Source organism: Podarcis erhardii (genome assembly GCF_964252035.2).
Source record: "Podarcis erhardii genome assembly, chromosome: 3".
Lineage (NCBI taxonomy): Eukaryota > Metazoa > Chordata > Lepidosauria > Squamata > Lacertidae > Podarcis > Podarcis erhardii.
Genome location: NC_138507.1, coordinates 35,319,193 through 35,337,031, shown reverse-complemented (window position 1 = coordinate 35,337,031; position 17,839 = coordinate 35,319,193). Strand labels below are relative to the sequence as shown.

The 17,839-nt window shown below is 41.5% G+C and overlaps 2 protein-coding genes across 3 annotated transcripts in view; both read left to right on the top strand.

Annotated features, from left to right (window-relative positions):
• Nucleotides 1-17,839, top strand: part of EYS (eyes shut homolog) — a 499,923-nt gene that overhangs the window by 25,805 nt on the left and 456,279 nt on the right. For both annotated transcript variants that reach the window (XM_081856657.1, XM_081856658.1), the window contains one exon: nt 1,546-1,659. In XM_081856657.1, the coding sequence (XP_081712783.1) occupies nt 1,546-1,659 (114 nt within the window). The remainder of the gene's footprint in view (nt 1-1,545; nt 1,660-17,839) is intronic.
• On the top strand, nt 9,155-14,956 carry LOC309338617 (uncharacterized protein; the record flags this gene model as incomplete). Its single annotated transcript, XM_081855937.1, has 3 exons — nt 9,155-9,506; nt 10,226-13,564; nt 14,895-14,956. The coding sequence occupies exons 2-3, from the start codon at nt 10,810-10,812 to the stop codon at nt 14,954-14,956; spliced, it is 2,817 nt and encodes a 938-aa protein (XP_081712063.1). The 5' UTR covers nt 9,155-9,506; nt 10,226-10,809.

The following is a 17,839-nucleotide window of genomic DNA, read 5'->3' as shown; positions in this document are numbered from 1 at the left end:
AGCAGGGCCATGCCTAGAATGGACCGTGACTACATGTATGCAAAGGGATGATAAATATGTGCTTGATCACTGTTGCCAGAGAGCACTAATCTGTCTCCTTTCTGATGGCTCAAAAGGCTTCATTTTGACTGGAAAGGAAGGCTGGAAAGTTCTAGATAGCCAGGATAAAATCCACTTGAAGTTTCCCATAGAAGTTGTCTATTGAAAAGGACAAAAGTCTCTTCAGCCTCCATACACTGCTGTGGGGCCTCCTGAGATAATTAACACTCTGGATCCTGATAGAATCAAAGGAACACCATAGCACTCTTTGGGCATGTTTGTGTTGTTTATTAGAATAATATTAAATGATTTAATAAATGAACGGAGGGGGCTAAGGGGCCACAGCAGCCTGCTCGATCACCTTGCTTTTGTTATTCTCACTGACCTCCACGAGTTTCCTGAGTTTCTCTAAAGCTCCCTGAGTCTTCCTCAACCTACCTGGACCTTCCAAGTCTCATTTGTTAGCAGACATGCACTTCCAGATGGGTGAAAGTTCTTTACAGTATAGCCCCAAGTGATTCCAAAAGAATATTCTTGCTATCATAGGCTCATCCTGCATCCAACTAAGTTTTAAGCAAAGTGCACCCATAAAAATTAATGGACCTAAATTTGCCATGCTTATTAATACCCGTGGGCCTACTCTGAATAAGACTAACATTGGATCCAACCCTTAGTCCAGAATGCTGGCTTCAAAAACTGAAACAGTCAGACCATATAACCTCTGTGGCCTGCAGCCATCTCACTCCTTATCTCCCCTCCTTCCATTTCTGGGTAAGTTAGCCATCAAAATGCTATTTTTTATACTTTCTTAATTTAATAATAATAATCTTTTTATGAAAACCTCTCATCTTCATCTCTATTGCTCCCCGAGTACTTTACAAGGACACTTTGCAACCTTGACTGAAATGAAACAAAGTTTTGCATGCTGTGCTCTTTATGTTTTTTTTCCATAAGCATGCATGGTTTGGGCCAGGCATAGGCAAACTCGGCCCTCCAGATGTTTTTGGCCTACAACTCCCATGATCCCTAGATAGCAGGACCAGTGGTCAGGGGTGATGGGAATTGTAGTCTCAAAACATCTGGAGGGCCGAGTTTGCCTATGCCTGGTTTGGGCCATACTTAATGGCCAGACAGTAGTTTGTTCTCTGGCAGAATAGAGCCAGGGTTCACTATAAGAAGCAGCTTCACTACACATTTGAGCTAAATCCTCCCCATTCACAAGTCAAATGTGTTGCAGAAGGGCTTATTCCCAGAATACTGAGAAGTAATTTGCAGAGCTGTATAGAGGCACATGTCACCATAATTCAAGGGGAGAATGTTAAGTCGTGAGTGTGAAGTAAATAGATTCTGACAATAATATACTGTGTGTAAAGTTCTTATTTGTTTGATTTCGAGGAGATTCTCAGCATGGAATGGATCTGGAATCTTGAGGTACAAATTGAACAATTATCAATTGACACCTGCCTGTCTTAGTAAATTGCTGCATCTTCAATTATCTTTTCAAAGGTATGAACTGTGAAACTGATATAGATGAATGTGCTTCGTATCCTTGCAAGCATGGAGGCACCTGCATTGACCAACCTGGTAATTACTACTGCCAATGTGTGACTCCATTTAAAGGTAATGAACACCGAGGGAGAAGGGAAAGTAAACATAATTAACTTTAGAAAGCATTTCTGTCACTTGTCTGAACTCATTTCACTCTTCCGAGCAGCATTATTAGGCCTTTATTTTCTCAGAGCGAGCTTCAAAAGTGACCAGCCAATTATCTCTGAGGCTGTGACTAATGTGAAATAAACTTTGTTTATTCATCTGCTGAAAGAGTTCAGTTATTTATTAGAAGAGATGCTAACAAACATAACAAACATAGGAGAGGATCTTGGTAGCACATGGCCTCTTGGAAGGAAGAAAGGTATGGGCCATTTAACTTACTGATGCGGTGCTCAGGAGAAGCACAGGAGAGGCTGGAGAGAAGCTGCCATCAGCCTCCCCTCTCAGGCTGCCTGCTTGGATTGAGTTAAGCAATCCTGTTTGCTGCAGTTCCTTATGTGCTGAAGTTAATAAAGTTGCGACTAGCATATTTTTGGCCTTGTGCCTTTCTGGAGTGTGGGGACCCGTTCTATAATAGCACCAGTTTCATCAATGTTATGCATAACAAAGACTAACCAACAAACTCCCACTACTTTTAAAATACAATTAAAACTATGAAATTAAAGCAATTTAACTATCATATAAAATCAGCAGGCAGTAAAATAAACACAGGGCGCCTCCTTAAGGAGGTGACAAATGTCAACACCCTTCCGGATATTCACTCATGAGTAGGATGTTGCCCTGGCCATCAATCTGAACATGTGGAAATTCAGCCTTAAAGGGGAAAACAGAGAATCAAATCAGCTGGACCAAGTTGGATGGGGTTAAAAAATCATTAGGCAAATTTGTGGAGGATAAAGCTATCAATGGCTACTAGCAGTCATCTGTACCAACCAAACTCTCTTTAGGGTTTTTTTTTGGGGGGGGCACTAAGGAAAGGCCTGGAATGGGACACCGAGGGTGGAGCAGGGGAAATCATTGGGGGCTACCTTGCCCAAATGAAAGTGCCTTTTCAAGTTCCTTTGGGTGCAACACATAGCCCCTGTTGAGAGTTGGAGAACAAAGCACAACTAACTCTAGATCAGGAGGTTATACCCAGTACTGTTTTTCTAGGAACACAGGTGCTGGAACTCACCACAAACACTTTGTTCTCATATAGTGGCAATGACACCCACCTGAGAGGTGCCTGAACTGAGTTCTGGCTGAAGAAAAGCCCTGGTTGTATCTATTTTTAGGGTCATACATTGTGCTATATAAAAGATCTTAACGTTCACCCATCTAAGCAGAATGCCATGGTTTGTAAATTTTAGAATCTTCCTTGTCTAATTTTGTCTGGGCACTGCTATGCTTCCGCCTTCCTAAAGGAGATCTGTATAAACATGGTTTATCATTTCTATAGAGAGGACTAAGAAGATGTCCTTGAAAATGATGGGGTTATAAACCTGTCACCTTCTTTAGTCTTCTGAACAACAAGAAGAAAAGGAATAAGTACATTGTTTTCTACCCAATGACTACCTAATTGAGCTGTGCACATTTTTCAGAACTTCCTTTGGGGGCAATTAGCCTCTCTCACTCTGGATATAAGCCACTCACCCTTGCTTCTACTTCTTCTTTTTCTTCTCCTTCACGTTTGTTGCTTCTTTCTTTAAGGATATCTTGATGATATTTCCAGAGACCATATTTTATAAATCTTCCATTCTCTCAGTTTTCTTGTCTATGCATTGGTTTTCAGTCTGTCCACCTTTCCCCCAAACTCAAAATTGCTTCAGTTTTTCTCTATTAGACAGAACTCTTCTTTCTTGATAACTAGCCTTTTCAAGTTGCACAGCACCAGTGTGCGCATGGTCCCCCAGCATGTAATTTTTATATGTAGTGGGGCTCAGGAGTGAGCACTGATCTCACTGCTCCACTCCATTGCATATTCAACTTGAACTGGGGCCTGCATAAACAAACCCTCCAATGTCAGCCTAACTCATGCAATTAATTCACCATGAAAAAGGAATATGCAAAACATGAATGCATTCAGGCGTATCTTAGTCCTAATGGCACAGAGATGTAAACACAATGCACCTCCAGAACACCTGGTGATCTTCAGCTAGTAATAGTGATAGGTTCTGAAGTCCTGAGCAACTAAAATGTGTCAAATGGCCAGGCTGTTCCTTTAAAGAAAAAAATAAGCATGAAAGGTTAATTCCTGGATGCCAAGATCCAGATTTGGGGCAAGTACTGTGTGGTGAGAGAACCCCCAACAGAGATTTAAAAACCACAACATATGCAGCAAATAAAGTGTGGAAATATGGGCTTTTAAAGTTGCCCTTGTGAATTTCAAAACTTCCCTCTTCCCCCAGCATAAGAAAAGACCACACGTTTGGTAAGTTAAAAAATGGTTTACCTACAAACTGTTCAAAGGTCAGGTTCATGCACTTTGCCATACACCTGTCAGAAAAGTTGTGCAGGCAGTAAAATTTGGCTTAGCTATAAATTGGTGAAAGTGCTTAAATTATTTGTACAGAAACTCAAGACAGGCTTGTTAGAGCCATGCAGCTAAGCTTGAGCAACCAGCTTACCTCTTCACATGTTGAGCTTTTCAAGCAGACTGGGCGATAACAATAGGCCTGATTACCTAGTTCCTCCACAGGTGAGGGGAAGTAGGCATAGCTAAGCATGGCGGGACAGCTTATTCTGTGGCACTAACTTCTTCATGTATTAATAAGACTTAAGCATGATGGTTATATGAGGCTGGCTATCCCACACAGGTAATGCAGCAAATGGCTACAAAGCCACAGTAGGGTTTAAGAAGAAGAATGCAGCATCAAGTATGAAATGAAAAGTACATGACTAATGTATCAGCAAATCCAGTATATCTGGGGTATGGTAAAATTGAGAAGTATAAATTTTCTCTATGTAAGGAAGATCACACCTGGAACAATTTTTCTGTTCTAGTAGCCATTTTGGTTACTGAAAGGAGACAAAGATTCATAGCATGTTCATGTCTGAATACAACTTAGTACAGTATTCTTTAACATTCAGCAAGTGCAGAATGGTTGAGTGATTTGAGGTAATATTCTTTTAATTATTTCCATGATGTCAGACAAAGAAAACTGTTCTTTGATCCAAAATGTTTCGTGACTCAGTCATTTATTTATTTTTTGCTGTGCTTCAATTAAAAGACAATGTGTTCCTGTTTGTTGCAGCCCCAATGACATGTCCCCAAATATATACCAAATAAGATTAAAGCTGAATTTGTAATTGACCATTAAACATTTTGTAAAGAAAGGTAAGTCAACAAGAGCAGCTCAGAGGGGGAAATGGAGAATAACTAGAATAATAAGAAGAGTTTTCAGTATAGGAGACTATTATGGGTAGTGGTAATTAGAAATTGGATTATAAGTAAAAGGTTTTTAAGTGCTCGTGACAGAGGCGAGACAGGAGAGTAAAGATAATGGACCAAATGAACAATTAGCTTTCAGTGATCACAGACTACACATTTTGTGATATGGCTCAATGGAGAGTTGCTGCTATCATAACACAAATATCTCTCAGATCTGAGACTCTCCTGAAATATGGAAGCAATATCTCCCAATTTAAAACACTTTATCTCTGGTTGCTGTAGGTCTTGGTGCAGCATCACCAAATGATTTTGTTAAATCCATTTGGATGTTGAATAGCAGGAATAGGCAAACTCGGCCCTCCAGATGTTTTTGGCCTACAACTCCCATCGTCCCTAGCTAACAGGACCAGTGGTCAGGGATGATGGGAATTGTAGTCCCAAAACATCTGGAGGGCCGAGTTTGTCTATGTCTGTTGAATAGCCTTCAGGTCCTAAGCATGACATAACTTCAATTGCACTGCTGAAATTTGCCATGACCCAGGCCTGATTTGTCAGGAACAGACATGCCAAAATCTGTTCATGGGCATTTTGATTTGCTTAATTACCACCTTAGTAACCTTTGGGCTCTCACAAAATACTTCAGCCAAGGCTGAAAGCGTGTAAAATTGGACTGGGCATAGGGCTGAAGGACAACAGGGACCATGAGTTACAAGGAGGATCAAATATCCACGCAGGGACTCCACTCCAATATTTTTTATATAAAATTAGTCCATGCATGTTAATGTGAAATAAACCCTGGTTTTTAAGAAAAGTTAAGCTAAGATTCCCAGGTGGCTATATCCGTCTTGCCTTTCATACAGAATTTGTCATCCATGAAGATGGCTCTGGTATGATGTACCTTCAGTCAAAGAAAGATAGGAAAACATCAGCTGGTTATATCATTTAATTAACAAATGGCAGGCACAGAGGTCGGAGCGAAACAGTATAAACTTAAAGCATTTGCAGATGACCTAGTATTGACCTTACAGGAGCCAGAGCCCAGCACCAAAAGGGTATTGCAATTGATTTAGGAGTTTGGTCGGGTGGCGGGATTTAAACTTAACAAGCAAAAAACCAAGGTTTTGGGGAAAAAATGACCCCTTCAGAATCAGAAAGGTTTCAGAAAGAGACAGAATTAAATGTGGTTAAAAAAGTAAAATACCTAGGGGTAAACATAACAGCCAAGAACATGAACTTATTTAAAGATAATTATGAAAAATGTTGGTCTGAAATTAAAAGGGATCTAGAAATTTGGTCAAGATTGAAACTTTCCTTGTCAGGACGTATTGCTGCTATTAAGATGAATGTATTGCCAAAAATGTTGTTTTTGTTTCAAACTCTACAGATAGTGGATAAAATGGGGTGTTTTGAGAAGTGGCAGAGAGATATTTCTAAATTTGTCTGGCAGGGCAAAAAGCCCAGAATTAAGTTTAAGATATTAACTGACGCTAAAGAAAGAGGGGGCTTTGCCCTGCCAGACTTAAAGCTGTACTACGAATCAGCAGCTTTCTGCTGGTTGAAGGACTGGCTGCTTCTTGAAAACACGGATGTTTTAGATTTGGAAGGATTCAACAATGCTTTTGGATGGCATGCATATTTGTGGTATGACAAGGTTAAAATACACAAGGCCTTTAAGAATCATGTTGTCAGAAAAGCAGTGTTCAATGTCTGGATAAAATATAAAGACTTACTGGAAAACAAGACCCCAAGGTGGCTATCACCAATGGAGGCTAAGGCCCCGAAAAGACTCAATATGGAGGCCAAATGGCCGAAATATTGGGAAATAATAGAAAAAGACGGAGATAATTGGAGGTTGCAGAGTATGGAGAAAATAAAAGATAAAGTGCGAGATTGGCTACATTATGCTCAGATTAAAGAAGTTTTTAAGTCGGACAAAAAGATAGGATTCCAGGTGGAAAAATCAAAGTTAGAAACAGAACTGTTAGAACCCAGCTCTAAGACACTTTCAAGAATGTATAACTTGCTGCTAAAATGGAATACACAGGATGAAACGGTTAAAACAGCTATGATAAAATGGGCACAGGACATAGGGTACAACATTATGTTTGCTGACTGGGAAAAGCTATGGACTACAGGTCTGAGATTTACCGCATGTAATGCTTTGAAAGAAAATATTATGAAAATGATATACAGGTGGTACATGACCCCAGTCAAGCTTGCAAAGATATACCATTTGCCTGATAATAAATGTTGGAAGTGTAAAGAAGCTGAAGGAACATTCTTTCACCTCTGGTGGTCCTGTCCTAGAGTGAAGGCTTTCTGGGAAATGATATATAATGAGCTGAAAAAGGTATTTAAGTATACCTTCCCTAAGAAACCAGAGGCCTTCCTTTTGGGCATTGTTGACCAGAGTGTGCAAAAGAAGGACCGAACTTTTTTTATGTATGCCACAACAGCAGCAAGGATACTCATCGCTAAAGGCTGGAAAACTCAAGATTTGCCCACATTGGAAGAATGGCAGATGCAACTGATGGACTATATGGAACTGGCAGAGATGACTGGCAGAATCCGAGACCTGGGAGAAGAATTGGTGGAGGAGGATTGGAAGAAATTTAAGGACTATTTACAAAAACACTGTAAATTGTACGAATGTTAAGAAAGATGTAAGATCTGTAATAATATGGCTCCAACAAATTAGTAACAAAGAATATAAATTTAAACGCGACTGAAAGAAAAGACAAATTTTGGATAAATAATATGTTAGAATTAAGTTCTTAAAAAAAAAAAGAGTGATTTAAATTCTAAGATTTGAGATTTAATACTGGACAATTACATGATATAAACTGAATTAAGTAAATAATTTGCTAGAAAAATTTATGTGCTCAGAATGCAGGAACAAGAGATGTGAGGAAGTCCAAAGATGAGAATGAAATGTGGTTATTGAAAAAGATCATGTTGTTATGTATGTTGATTATTGTTTAAAAATTTAATAAATATTATTATAAAAAAAAAACAAATGGCAGGCACAGAGAAGCCCTCCAGGTGTTGTTGGAGTACAGTTCCCATCAGTCCTAGTCAGTACTGCTGGGGATAGTGGCAGTTGTAGTCCAAAAACATTTGAAGGGCCACATACCCCCCATTTCTGGGAAAATCTGGCATAGTAATGATAATGAATTCAGTCCCCTCTCTCACCTTGATCACCAAGATGCTGTTCCATTAATCCAGCTAATGTTTCCTGAATGTATTGGGTTCCCTAGTTGATATTTGAGAGAATAGCAGTCAAACACCCCTACTGGGAGCTCCAAATTATCTCTAATAATGGCCAACATTTTTAAGGACCAACCTTTCATGCAGCGTAGCATAGTGAAACTATTAGGGCAAATTAACAAGTGATGTAATAAGCTTATGGTGGCCCCAATATCATTTTATGATAATGGTGAAACAACAACAAAATGCCCGCTTTGGATGTTTCCAGAGGGGGGCTTAATATTGTGAATGGGTTACAAACAGGTCATTGACAATAGTGTTTTTTTAAATAATAATAATAATCATCATCATCGTCATCATCATCATCATCATCATCATCATCATCATCTAATTTTTGTTTCATCAGTTCAAGAATTTCTGCTTGCACAACGTAACTCCCGCCTCCATATCTTGTGCATTCCCTGAAACCTATTATGGGTCTCCCTCCAACCCACTAGAGAATATTTGTGGAGAGAATGGGGTGCTCCTGAAGAGAAGAGGGACACAAGTTCTGTTGTGCAAGTGAAGATCCGGAACAAATCTGTTGCCTACCAGCCATAGGACTTTTCTTGGATTAAATTGGGAGATGGGGAGAATACAGACTAGCATTTTGATGAAAGCAACATCAAGTGAATTTTGCAAAGTGTGAATTATGCAAAGTGTTTGCATACATGAGAAGCGCCCATAGGGGAGAACCCTGTGATATCTAAACTATTAACAATATAATAATTATTAACAATATAGGCTGTCATCATAAGGTAGGCTTCAGTGTAGATATATTTCCCTCAGTTCTGAGGCATTTGCTCATCCAGTTTCTTAAAAGAAACTCCATGTTACAACGAAGTGGATTACAAACCGGTATGTGTGTGAATACATATCGGTGCCATTTCTGCATTGATTCTAAATTCAAGCCGTTATGTATCATCAGAATAAACACACAATGTATTATATATATATATATATATATATTTGCTTTCGTAGATTTTCACGGGTACAGGAATGCAGGTTTTGGTGTCCTCGGGTGTCTTCCCGTGTAAAAGTTGGGGTGTCTAGGCGACGTTTCGACGAGGTCTCACTCGTCATCTTCAGGCTGGTGCTTTCGGCTTCTTGTTACTGGAACAGAGCAGGATCTCAGTGTTTGAGTTCCTATAAATACTGTAGAGGGGGTGTGGTGTATAGCCTCCAATGTTCTGGGCAGAGAGGAAGTTCCCAGGCTAGTGTGCCTTTTCTTCTTTTGTTCCTTGATTACTTGAGAGATATCTTGAGTGATTTCTTGAGTGATATCCTGAGTACCACTTAGGTGGGTCATTAGGTGTGGATTAGTTGTTAAAGTCTTTGTGTCTTGACCTCTTGAACTTTGTGAAGAGTTTTCCTGAGAAGATGGCTGTACTGTACTTAGTTGTGCTCTGGTTTGGCTTCGTGTATAGGGGCGAGCTGTGGTTTTGTGGCTTGTGTCAGCCAGATCTGTGTAGGGATTGCAGGGGGGTGCAGCATCCGGAGGTGCCACCATGGATTGGCTACTGGATGGTGTCTGTAATTCATCTGTGGAGAGGGTCTGGGTTTGGGTCTGGTGTGGTTGATTGGTGTTGGCGTTCTGTGTGCCTCTGGATCTGGTGTCAGTTTTTGTGGGGAGGGCTAATTTCCAGATGTCTGGCAAGCGGGATGTGTCGTCACGCTTGTTCATGTTGTGAGGGTGTTTCTCTATCTCGATGGCTTCCATGATTATTCTCTTGTGGTGATGTTCCGTGTTAAAGAGCCAACACCAACACCAATCAACCACACCAGACCCAAACCCAGACCCTCTCCACAGATGAATTACAGACACCATCCAGTAGCCAATCCATGGTGGCACCTCCGGATGCTGCACCCCCCTGCAATCCCTACACAGATCTGGCTGACACAAGCCACAAAACCACAGCTCGCCCCTATACACGAAGCCAAACCAGAGCACAACTAAGTACAGTACAGCCATCTTCTCAGGAAAACTCTTCACAAAGTTCAAGAGGTCAAGACACAAAGACTTTAACAACTAATCCACACCTAATGACCCACCTAAGTGGTACTCAGGATATCACTCAAGAAATCACTCAAGATATCTCTCAAGTAATTAAGGAACAAAAGAAGAAAAGGCACACTAGCCTGGGAACTTCCTCTCTGCCCAGAACATTGGAGGCTATACACCACACCCCCTCTACAGTATTTATAGGAACTCAAACACTGAGATCCTGCTCTGTTCCAGTAACAAGAAGCCGAAAGCACCAGCCTGAAGATGACGAGTGAGACCTCGTCGAAACGTCGCCTAGACACCCCAACTTTTACACGGGAAGACACCCGAGGACACCAAAACCTGCATATATATATAACTAATCCACACCTAATGACCCACCTAAGTGGTACTCAGGATATCACTCAAGAAATCACTCAAGATATCTCTCAAGTAATTAAGGAACAAAAGAAGAAAAGGCACACTAGCCTGGGAACTTCCTCTCTGCCCAGAACATTGGAGGCTATACACCACACCCCCTCTACAGTATTTATAGGAACTCAAACACTGAGATCCTGCTCTGTTCCAGTAACAAGAAGCCGAAAGCACCAGCCTGAAGATGACGAGTGAGACCTCGTCGAAACGTCGCCTAGACACCCCAACTTTTACACGGGAAGACACCCGAGGACACCAAAACCTGCATTCCTGTACCCGTGAAAATCTACGAAAGCAAATATCTTACCTCTACGGGGAGGAAACCTTCCAGCTGACAAGAACCTACGAGAAACTAGAAGTCCGAAGAGCCACCATCTTATGTGATCTCTTGTTCCTACGCAACTGCCGAGACAACAACTTAATTCCCACATGCTTCCAACTTAAATTCCATTCTAAAACCCCAGCCACCGAAAGGATCCTGAAACGAACTGAACTATCCCTAATCAGAAACGAACTACACAGGAAAAGATACCTACTAGACCAAACCAACAAAGATCTACTCACTCTTCACCTCAAACTCTGTAACAAAATCCACCCTGCACTCTGGGACAAATGCAAACAACTAGCCGTCTGGAGAGCTGAAACGGAGACCTCACATAAGACAGACACACACACCAACAAACTCCACAAACTAGAGAAACGCCAGAAGCCCAGCCACCCTCCACAGCAACCCATGAAACAAACAGTACATAACATATCAGACAGGATCCTCACCACAACTGAAACCAAGGTACTCTCCAAAGGTTTCAACTTTGCAGTCGCCCCGAGACGCATCCCCACGGAAAACATCATATGCGGAGTCGAAGCTAGCCTAACCAAAATCAACCCAGATGAAGCCAATAAAATCAGACTTGAAGTCACCAACATCCTCTGCTCCAGCAAACCACCCAGAAGCAATTTACACAAAGAAGAACAGAAAGCACTCACCAACCTGAGGAAAGACAACAACATAATCATTCTCCCAGCAGACAAAGGTAATGCCACAGTGGTGATGAACACATCGGACTACCAAGCAAAACTATCAAATCTACTCCAAGATCCTGCCTACAAACCTATAAAAACAGATCCCACCACCTACCTGGAAAAAACCACCAAATCCAAAATAAAAGCCTCTCCTATCAGTGAAGAAATCCAGCTAAGAATCATCCCCAGAGAAAAATCATCCAGATGCCCCAAACTCTACGGCCTCCCCAAGATACACAAAGAAGGAACACCACTCAGACCAATAGTCAGCTCCATAGGCTCACCTCTACAAAATCTCGCTAAATTTCTCGCCAAGCAACTTCAGCCCTATGCAGAATCCATCTCTTCACACGTACCAAACTCCTTCCAGTTCATAGAAACAATAAAGAAGCAAAACCTACATCCTAATGACCTACTTGTGAGCTTCGATGTTGTATCTCTCTTCACACAAGTGCCCATTAATGAAGCCTTGACAGCTATTCAAAACAAATACAATCCCCCCGAATACATCTTGGACCTGACCAACCACTGCCTAACCAACACGTACTTCATCCACAATGGACAAAGATACAAACAGATAGAAGGAGCACCTATGGGATCACCCCTCTCACCGGTCATCGCAAACCTGTACATGGAACACTTTGAAACCAATGCTTTAGACAAGTCAGAACACAAACCCAAACTTTGGCTCAGATATGTTGACGACACCTTTGTAATTTGGCCACACGGGAAGGAAAAACTGGATAGCTTCCTCACACATCTCAACAACTTACACCCCAAAATACAATTCACTATGGAAATAGAAGCCAACAACCAACTTCCCTTCCTTGACGTCCTAATCTACAAAAAACCTGATGGCTCCCTAGGACACACTATCTACCGGAAAAAAACACACACCAACCGCTACTTACATGCACAATCACACCACCACCCTGCACAAATAAACTCCGTAGCCAAGACTCTCATCTCCAGAACCAAACGCCTGGCTGACAAAGACCACTTGACAACTGAGTTACAGAATCTCTCAAACGTGTTAATTGCCAATGGATACCAGCAAAACAGGATTACGAAGCTAATCCAAAAGGAAACACCCCCCAAAAACCATGACACAGAAGAAAACAATGGCATGGCCCTCCTTCCTTATATCAAGGGCACTACAGATAAAATTAGCAAAATCCTCCATAAACACAATATCAAAACAGCCTTTTGCACCAACCAAAAAATAGCCAATATCCTCAGAAACCCCAAGGATAAAATCCAGTTGGAAAACCAAGGGATCTATGAAATACCCTGCAAAGTCTGCCCAGCCACGTACATTGGACAAACAAACAGACGAATAAATGCACGTATCGCAGAACACAAGAATGCCGTCAAAAAAGAAGAAAAAACTTCCTCTCTTTTCCAACACATGAAAGAAACAGGACACGAAATTAATTTTGCAGATTCCAAATTGCTCTTTAACACGGAACATCACCACAAGAGAATAATCATGGAAGCCATCGAGATAGAGAAACACCCTCACAACATGAACAAGCGTGACGACACATCCCGCTTGCCAGACATCTGGAAATTAGCCCTCCCCACAAAAACTGACACCAGATCCAGAGGCACACAGAACGCCAACACCAATCAACCACACCAGACCCAAACCCAGACCCTCTCCACAGATGAATTACAGACACCATCCAGTAGCCAATCCATGGTGGCACCTCCGGATGCTGCACCCCCCTGCAATCCCTACACAGATCTGGCTGACACAAGCCACAAAACCACAGCTCGCCCCTATACACGAAGCCAAGCCAGAGCACAACTAAGTACAGTACAGCCATCTTCTCAGGAAAACTCTTCACAAAGTTCAAGAGGTCAAGACACAAAGACTTTAACAACTAATCCACACCTAATGACCCACCTAAGTGGTACTCAGGATATCACTCAAGAAATCACTCAAGATATCTCTCAAGTAATTAAGGAACAAAAGAAGAAAAGGCACACTAGCCTGGGAACTTCCTCTCTGCCCAGAACATTGGAGGCTATACACCACACCCCCTCTACAGTATTTATAGGAACTCAAACACTGAGATCCTGCTCTGTTCCAGTAACAAGAAGCCGAAAGCACCAGCCTGAAGATGACGAGTGAGACCTCGTCGAAACGTCGCCTAGACACCCCAACTTTTACACGGGAAGACACCCGAGGACACCAAAACCTGCATTCCTGTACCCGTGAAAATCTACGAAAGCATATATATATATATATATATATCACAGCAACTCTTGAGATTTCTGCTTTTCTAATGAATCTGTATGTGCATCTTCCAAATATTCATCAGTAAAGTCCAGTTCACAGTTTGATTGGGAGAAATGGCTATCCTGGATTAGTGACCATGGATTTTACAGGATGTGGGGCCTTGTAAGTTTATTCTTAATGATGGATGGTATCTTACCAAATCATGCTCAGAGCGGACTCAGAGAACTCACCTGACATGACTAGCTTAAGTCCGTCTCTAAATATGTACACTGTACTCTCAATTTGACCCAAACACTCTCATACTGTAAACTGTCTCTTAAAGAAACACTATGAACCATGAAATAATCAGCAATGGGTGCAAATTTGTTTCATTATACAGAGAGAGAGAGATTTTCTTCAGACGTGTTTGTTTCTTGGAATAATTTGGTATTTTGCATCTGTTTTTCCCCCTCCTCCCCCCCTCCAGAACTTTACGCAGGTATGGCATACAATTTCTGTTCTTTCTGCATGGTGTCAAAGAGTGTGTCCTGTTTGTATTTGGCATGACTGCATGGCCTTGTTAATGTTATTGATTTGTGACTCTCCGGGGTCTGTGCTGAAGGTGCTAAGAGCTGCTTTTTCCAACCACAGGGTTTTTGAGGGAAGGGAGGAAGGGAGCTCATGTTCCTCACTCATCTTGTGGAGGAAAACAATTCGCATATTTTGATATCCACCATGAAACATGGCAAAAATGCCCTTTCCATGGAATATTTTAGGGCTTCCCTGATTCCAAAGACATATTTTTATGGTAACTGGGTATGCTTTGCAAAATTGCAAGGAGCAGTTTTTTGATCCAAAGCTCCTTCTGCTTACTTGAAGGAATGTGCACTCAACAGTGGGCCCTGAATTAGGGGGCGACTGTTTACATTATAATGTTACCCTCCTGTGCTGAGGAAACAGGAGTGAGTGTCTCCTAGTAGTGAGTGAATCTTTGGATAACTTGGTTTGTGATGTGCATGCAGACTGCCTTCCTGGTGCAATGATTACAGATGTCAACAAATATTCTAGGCAGCCTGGTAGATAGCGCTGGAGAAGAGTCTGTAGTTGAGGTACATGTTGGCACCACTAACATGGGAACATATTGTCGTGTGGTTTGGGAAGTAAAATTTAAGTTACTAGGTAGGAGGTTGAAAGCCATGAAATTCCAGGAAGATTTTTCTGAAATACTGTCTGTTCCAGGCAGGGCTGGCTAGATAGCCACAGCTGAGTGAATGAGAGGATGAGGAGGAGGGGTCTGGGTTTGTTAGACACTGAGGAAATTTTGGTACAAGCGAGGCCTATACAAAAAGGATAGGCTCCACCTGAATCAGGATGGAAACAGACTGTTGGCACTTAAAATTAAAAGGTGGCACAGCTGCTTTTAAACTGATTTGGGGGAGGAAAGCTGACAACAGTATCCAGACTAAATCACATACCCCCACCAAGGATGGGGGGAAGCGTTTATGATCATCCAAATCAAGGAGGGGGAGAACTAGGCACTAGAAGTGCAGGGGCATGTGATAAGAAAAGACACGAAAGAAAACATTAAAGAAATTGGAGAATGGTTTTGGCACAACACTAATAGAAAAAATCATCCAACGAATGTAACTGATAGCAAGTTTAAAGCTGAATTTAGCCTTTGTCAAAGTCATCAGAAATCATTTTACAATATTCAGCTAAAGTTATAAAAAGCAAATCGTAAGGGCTTTTTTCTAGTATTTAGTTTGAAAATTTCACATCAAAAGCAAATAAAATTCTACCTTACATGTTTAGCTCTTATTTCCTACAGTTCTCATGGGCATAGTATTAGTGATGCATTCCAGAAAACCCATTATTTAAAGCTACTAGGCTGAAATGGAGATTGATTAGAAATTATGATGTAGATTTCTTATATGCGGACAAATAGAAATAATTGTGGTCATTTGCTTTAGAGGTGCTAATAGCCCATCATTGGGAAAGTCAATGCTTTTCCTCACAAATCACAGCCCTGTCTTCAAGTAGTTACAAAGTCTCAGCTGTGTGTGACATTAGTCAACATCTTTCAGTGGCATTGTAATAGGCAGAAAAAAAATCCCACACAATAATTTTCATTAGATTTCCCCCCATAAAACCTTGAGGTGATTCACAGTAACCTTGAAAAACCTTTTAGCTTTGTTATTAGAAATGCAGTGACAGGAACAGAAAATGGGAGGTGTGGGGACACAACTATTGTGATACCAGACATGATGGAGTGCAAACACGGGGAACATTTGGGAAATGGGGGAGGGGAAATGTTCCTTTGCTGAAGTTTGCTGCTATTTTTAAATTGTACAAAAATATGATTTATATTCCCTGCCACCCCACCCCAACCTTGGCCACTGGATAAAATATAAATGGAAAGTGACTTTAAATGCCACTCTCCCTGAAGAAAAACTAAAAGAGCTTTTATGACAGTTAACACTTAAAAATAAAAAAGGCAACACTTCTGTTCAGTGACAGTTTTGCATAGCTTATTCTGCCATGCAAGCGGGAGCGTATCTGAAGTTGTGAAATTTCACACACATATTTGGTCAATGTATTCTGTTCCAGAAACGTTTCTTTTTATGACTGTCCTTGGACACCAAATTTCCTGATTTCTCATGAAGAGAAATGCCACATTGTGTGTGCTGGGACATACTTACAGATGAGTTTATGTATTTGTGTGTATGTGTGCATGACATGTACACATAAAGGAGGGGGGATGTATTTAATTGAATCTGTGAAGTATTCCCAGTGTTATCTAGTGAAAATTCCCAAGGATAGCTAGTCCTTTTGCCATGTGTTAGTGCTGCTGGATTGATAAAGATAGTACTTTAAAAACAAACAGTTGCAGGAGAAATTATAGCACTTGATGCAAGCAGAGTAAAGAGGGAAGTGACAGTGTCTGTCATTTTGGGTGCACTGCGGAAATTCCCCACAGAGACGTAGTTCAGGGAGCGTCATATTTTTTAAAAGAAGTTCTGTCAAGCTGACTCATACAGGGTCACTGCACAGCAGGAAAGAGATCAGCTGTTTACCCTTCGCTCTTGATTGCTTTGGTGCTCAGATCTCTCTGGAAAGAGCTGACAAAGGGCCTTCCCAACCCCACAAGACCCCCTGCCAAGGATTACGATTCCCAGCCCCCTTGGCTCCATTTCAGAGAGCCAAAACCACACGCAGGAAGCTTTGCACCGACTACTGTGTTTGAAGCGCCAAAAAAGAAGAAGGAAGTTTTTCTGGGACTAGAAACCTGACACAACCCCAAGCAGTTCTCCAGCAGAGCACAAGCTAGAAGAAAAGGTGGACAGGTTATCGCTGGCTGTGCAGCTTCCTTTCCACTTTTACTCTCTCAGGCCAGTACAGGAACAGCTGCTGGGCAGAGCTGAATGGCAACATCTTTAAGAAGAGGAGAAAATTAAAAGGGCCCCCAGAATTGACTTCAAGTGTCCACTCCTCTTCCTCCCAAAGGAGCAGGTCCTAAAGGGACTTTGAGGCAGCTCGCCTCACTGATCTGATCCTGAAGACACTGAGAACCAGCACTTGCATTCCCTTTTTGTATATTGGAGGTATGTGTGCAGGATCTCAAGCCATGCTGAATGTTCCTGCGTACAAGAAATATCCCTGTGCACAAAAACTAGTGTATCAGGAGAAACAGTCTAGAATGCTTCTCCCTAATAAACTCATTTTTAAAGGCACATAGCGATGATGGGGCTGTATAAGGAAGCGTCCCTTCATGTGACCCCCACCTAAAATCTAAAGTTGTACAGTGGTACCTCAGGTTGGAAACACCTCAGGATACAAACACCTCAGGTTACAAACACTTCGGGTTACAGACTCCACTACCCTGGAAGTAGTACCTCGGATTAAGAACTTTACCTCAGGATGGGGACAGAAATTGCGTGGCAGCAGTGGGAGGCCCCATTAGTTAAAT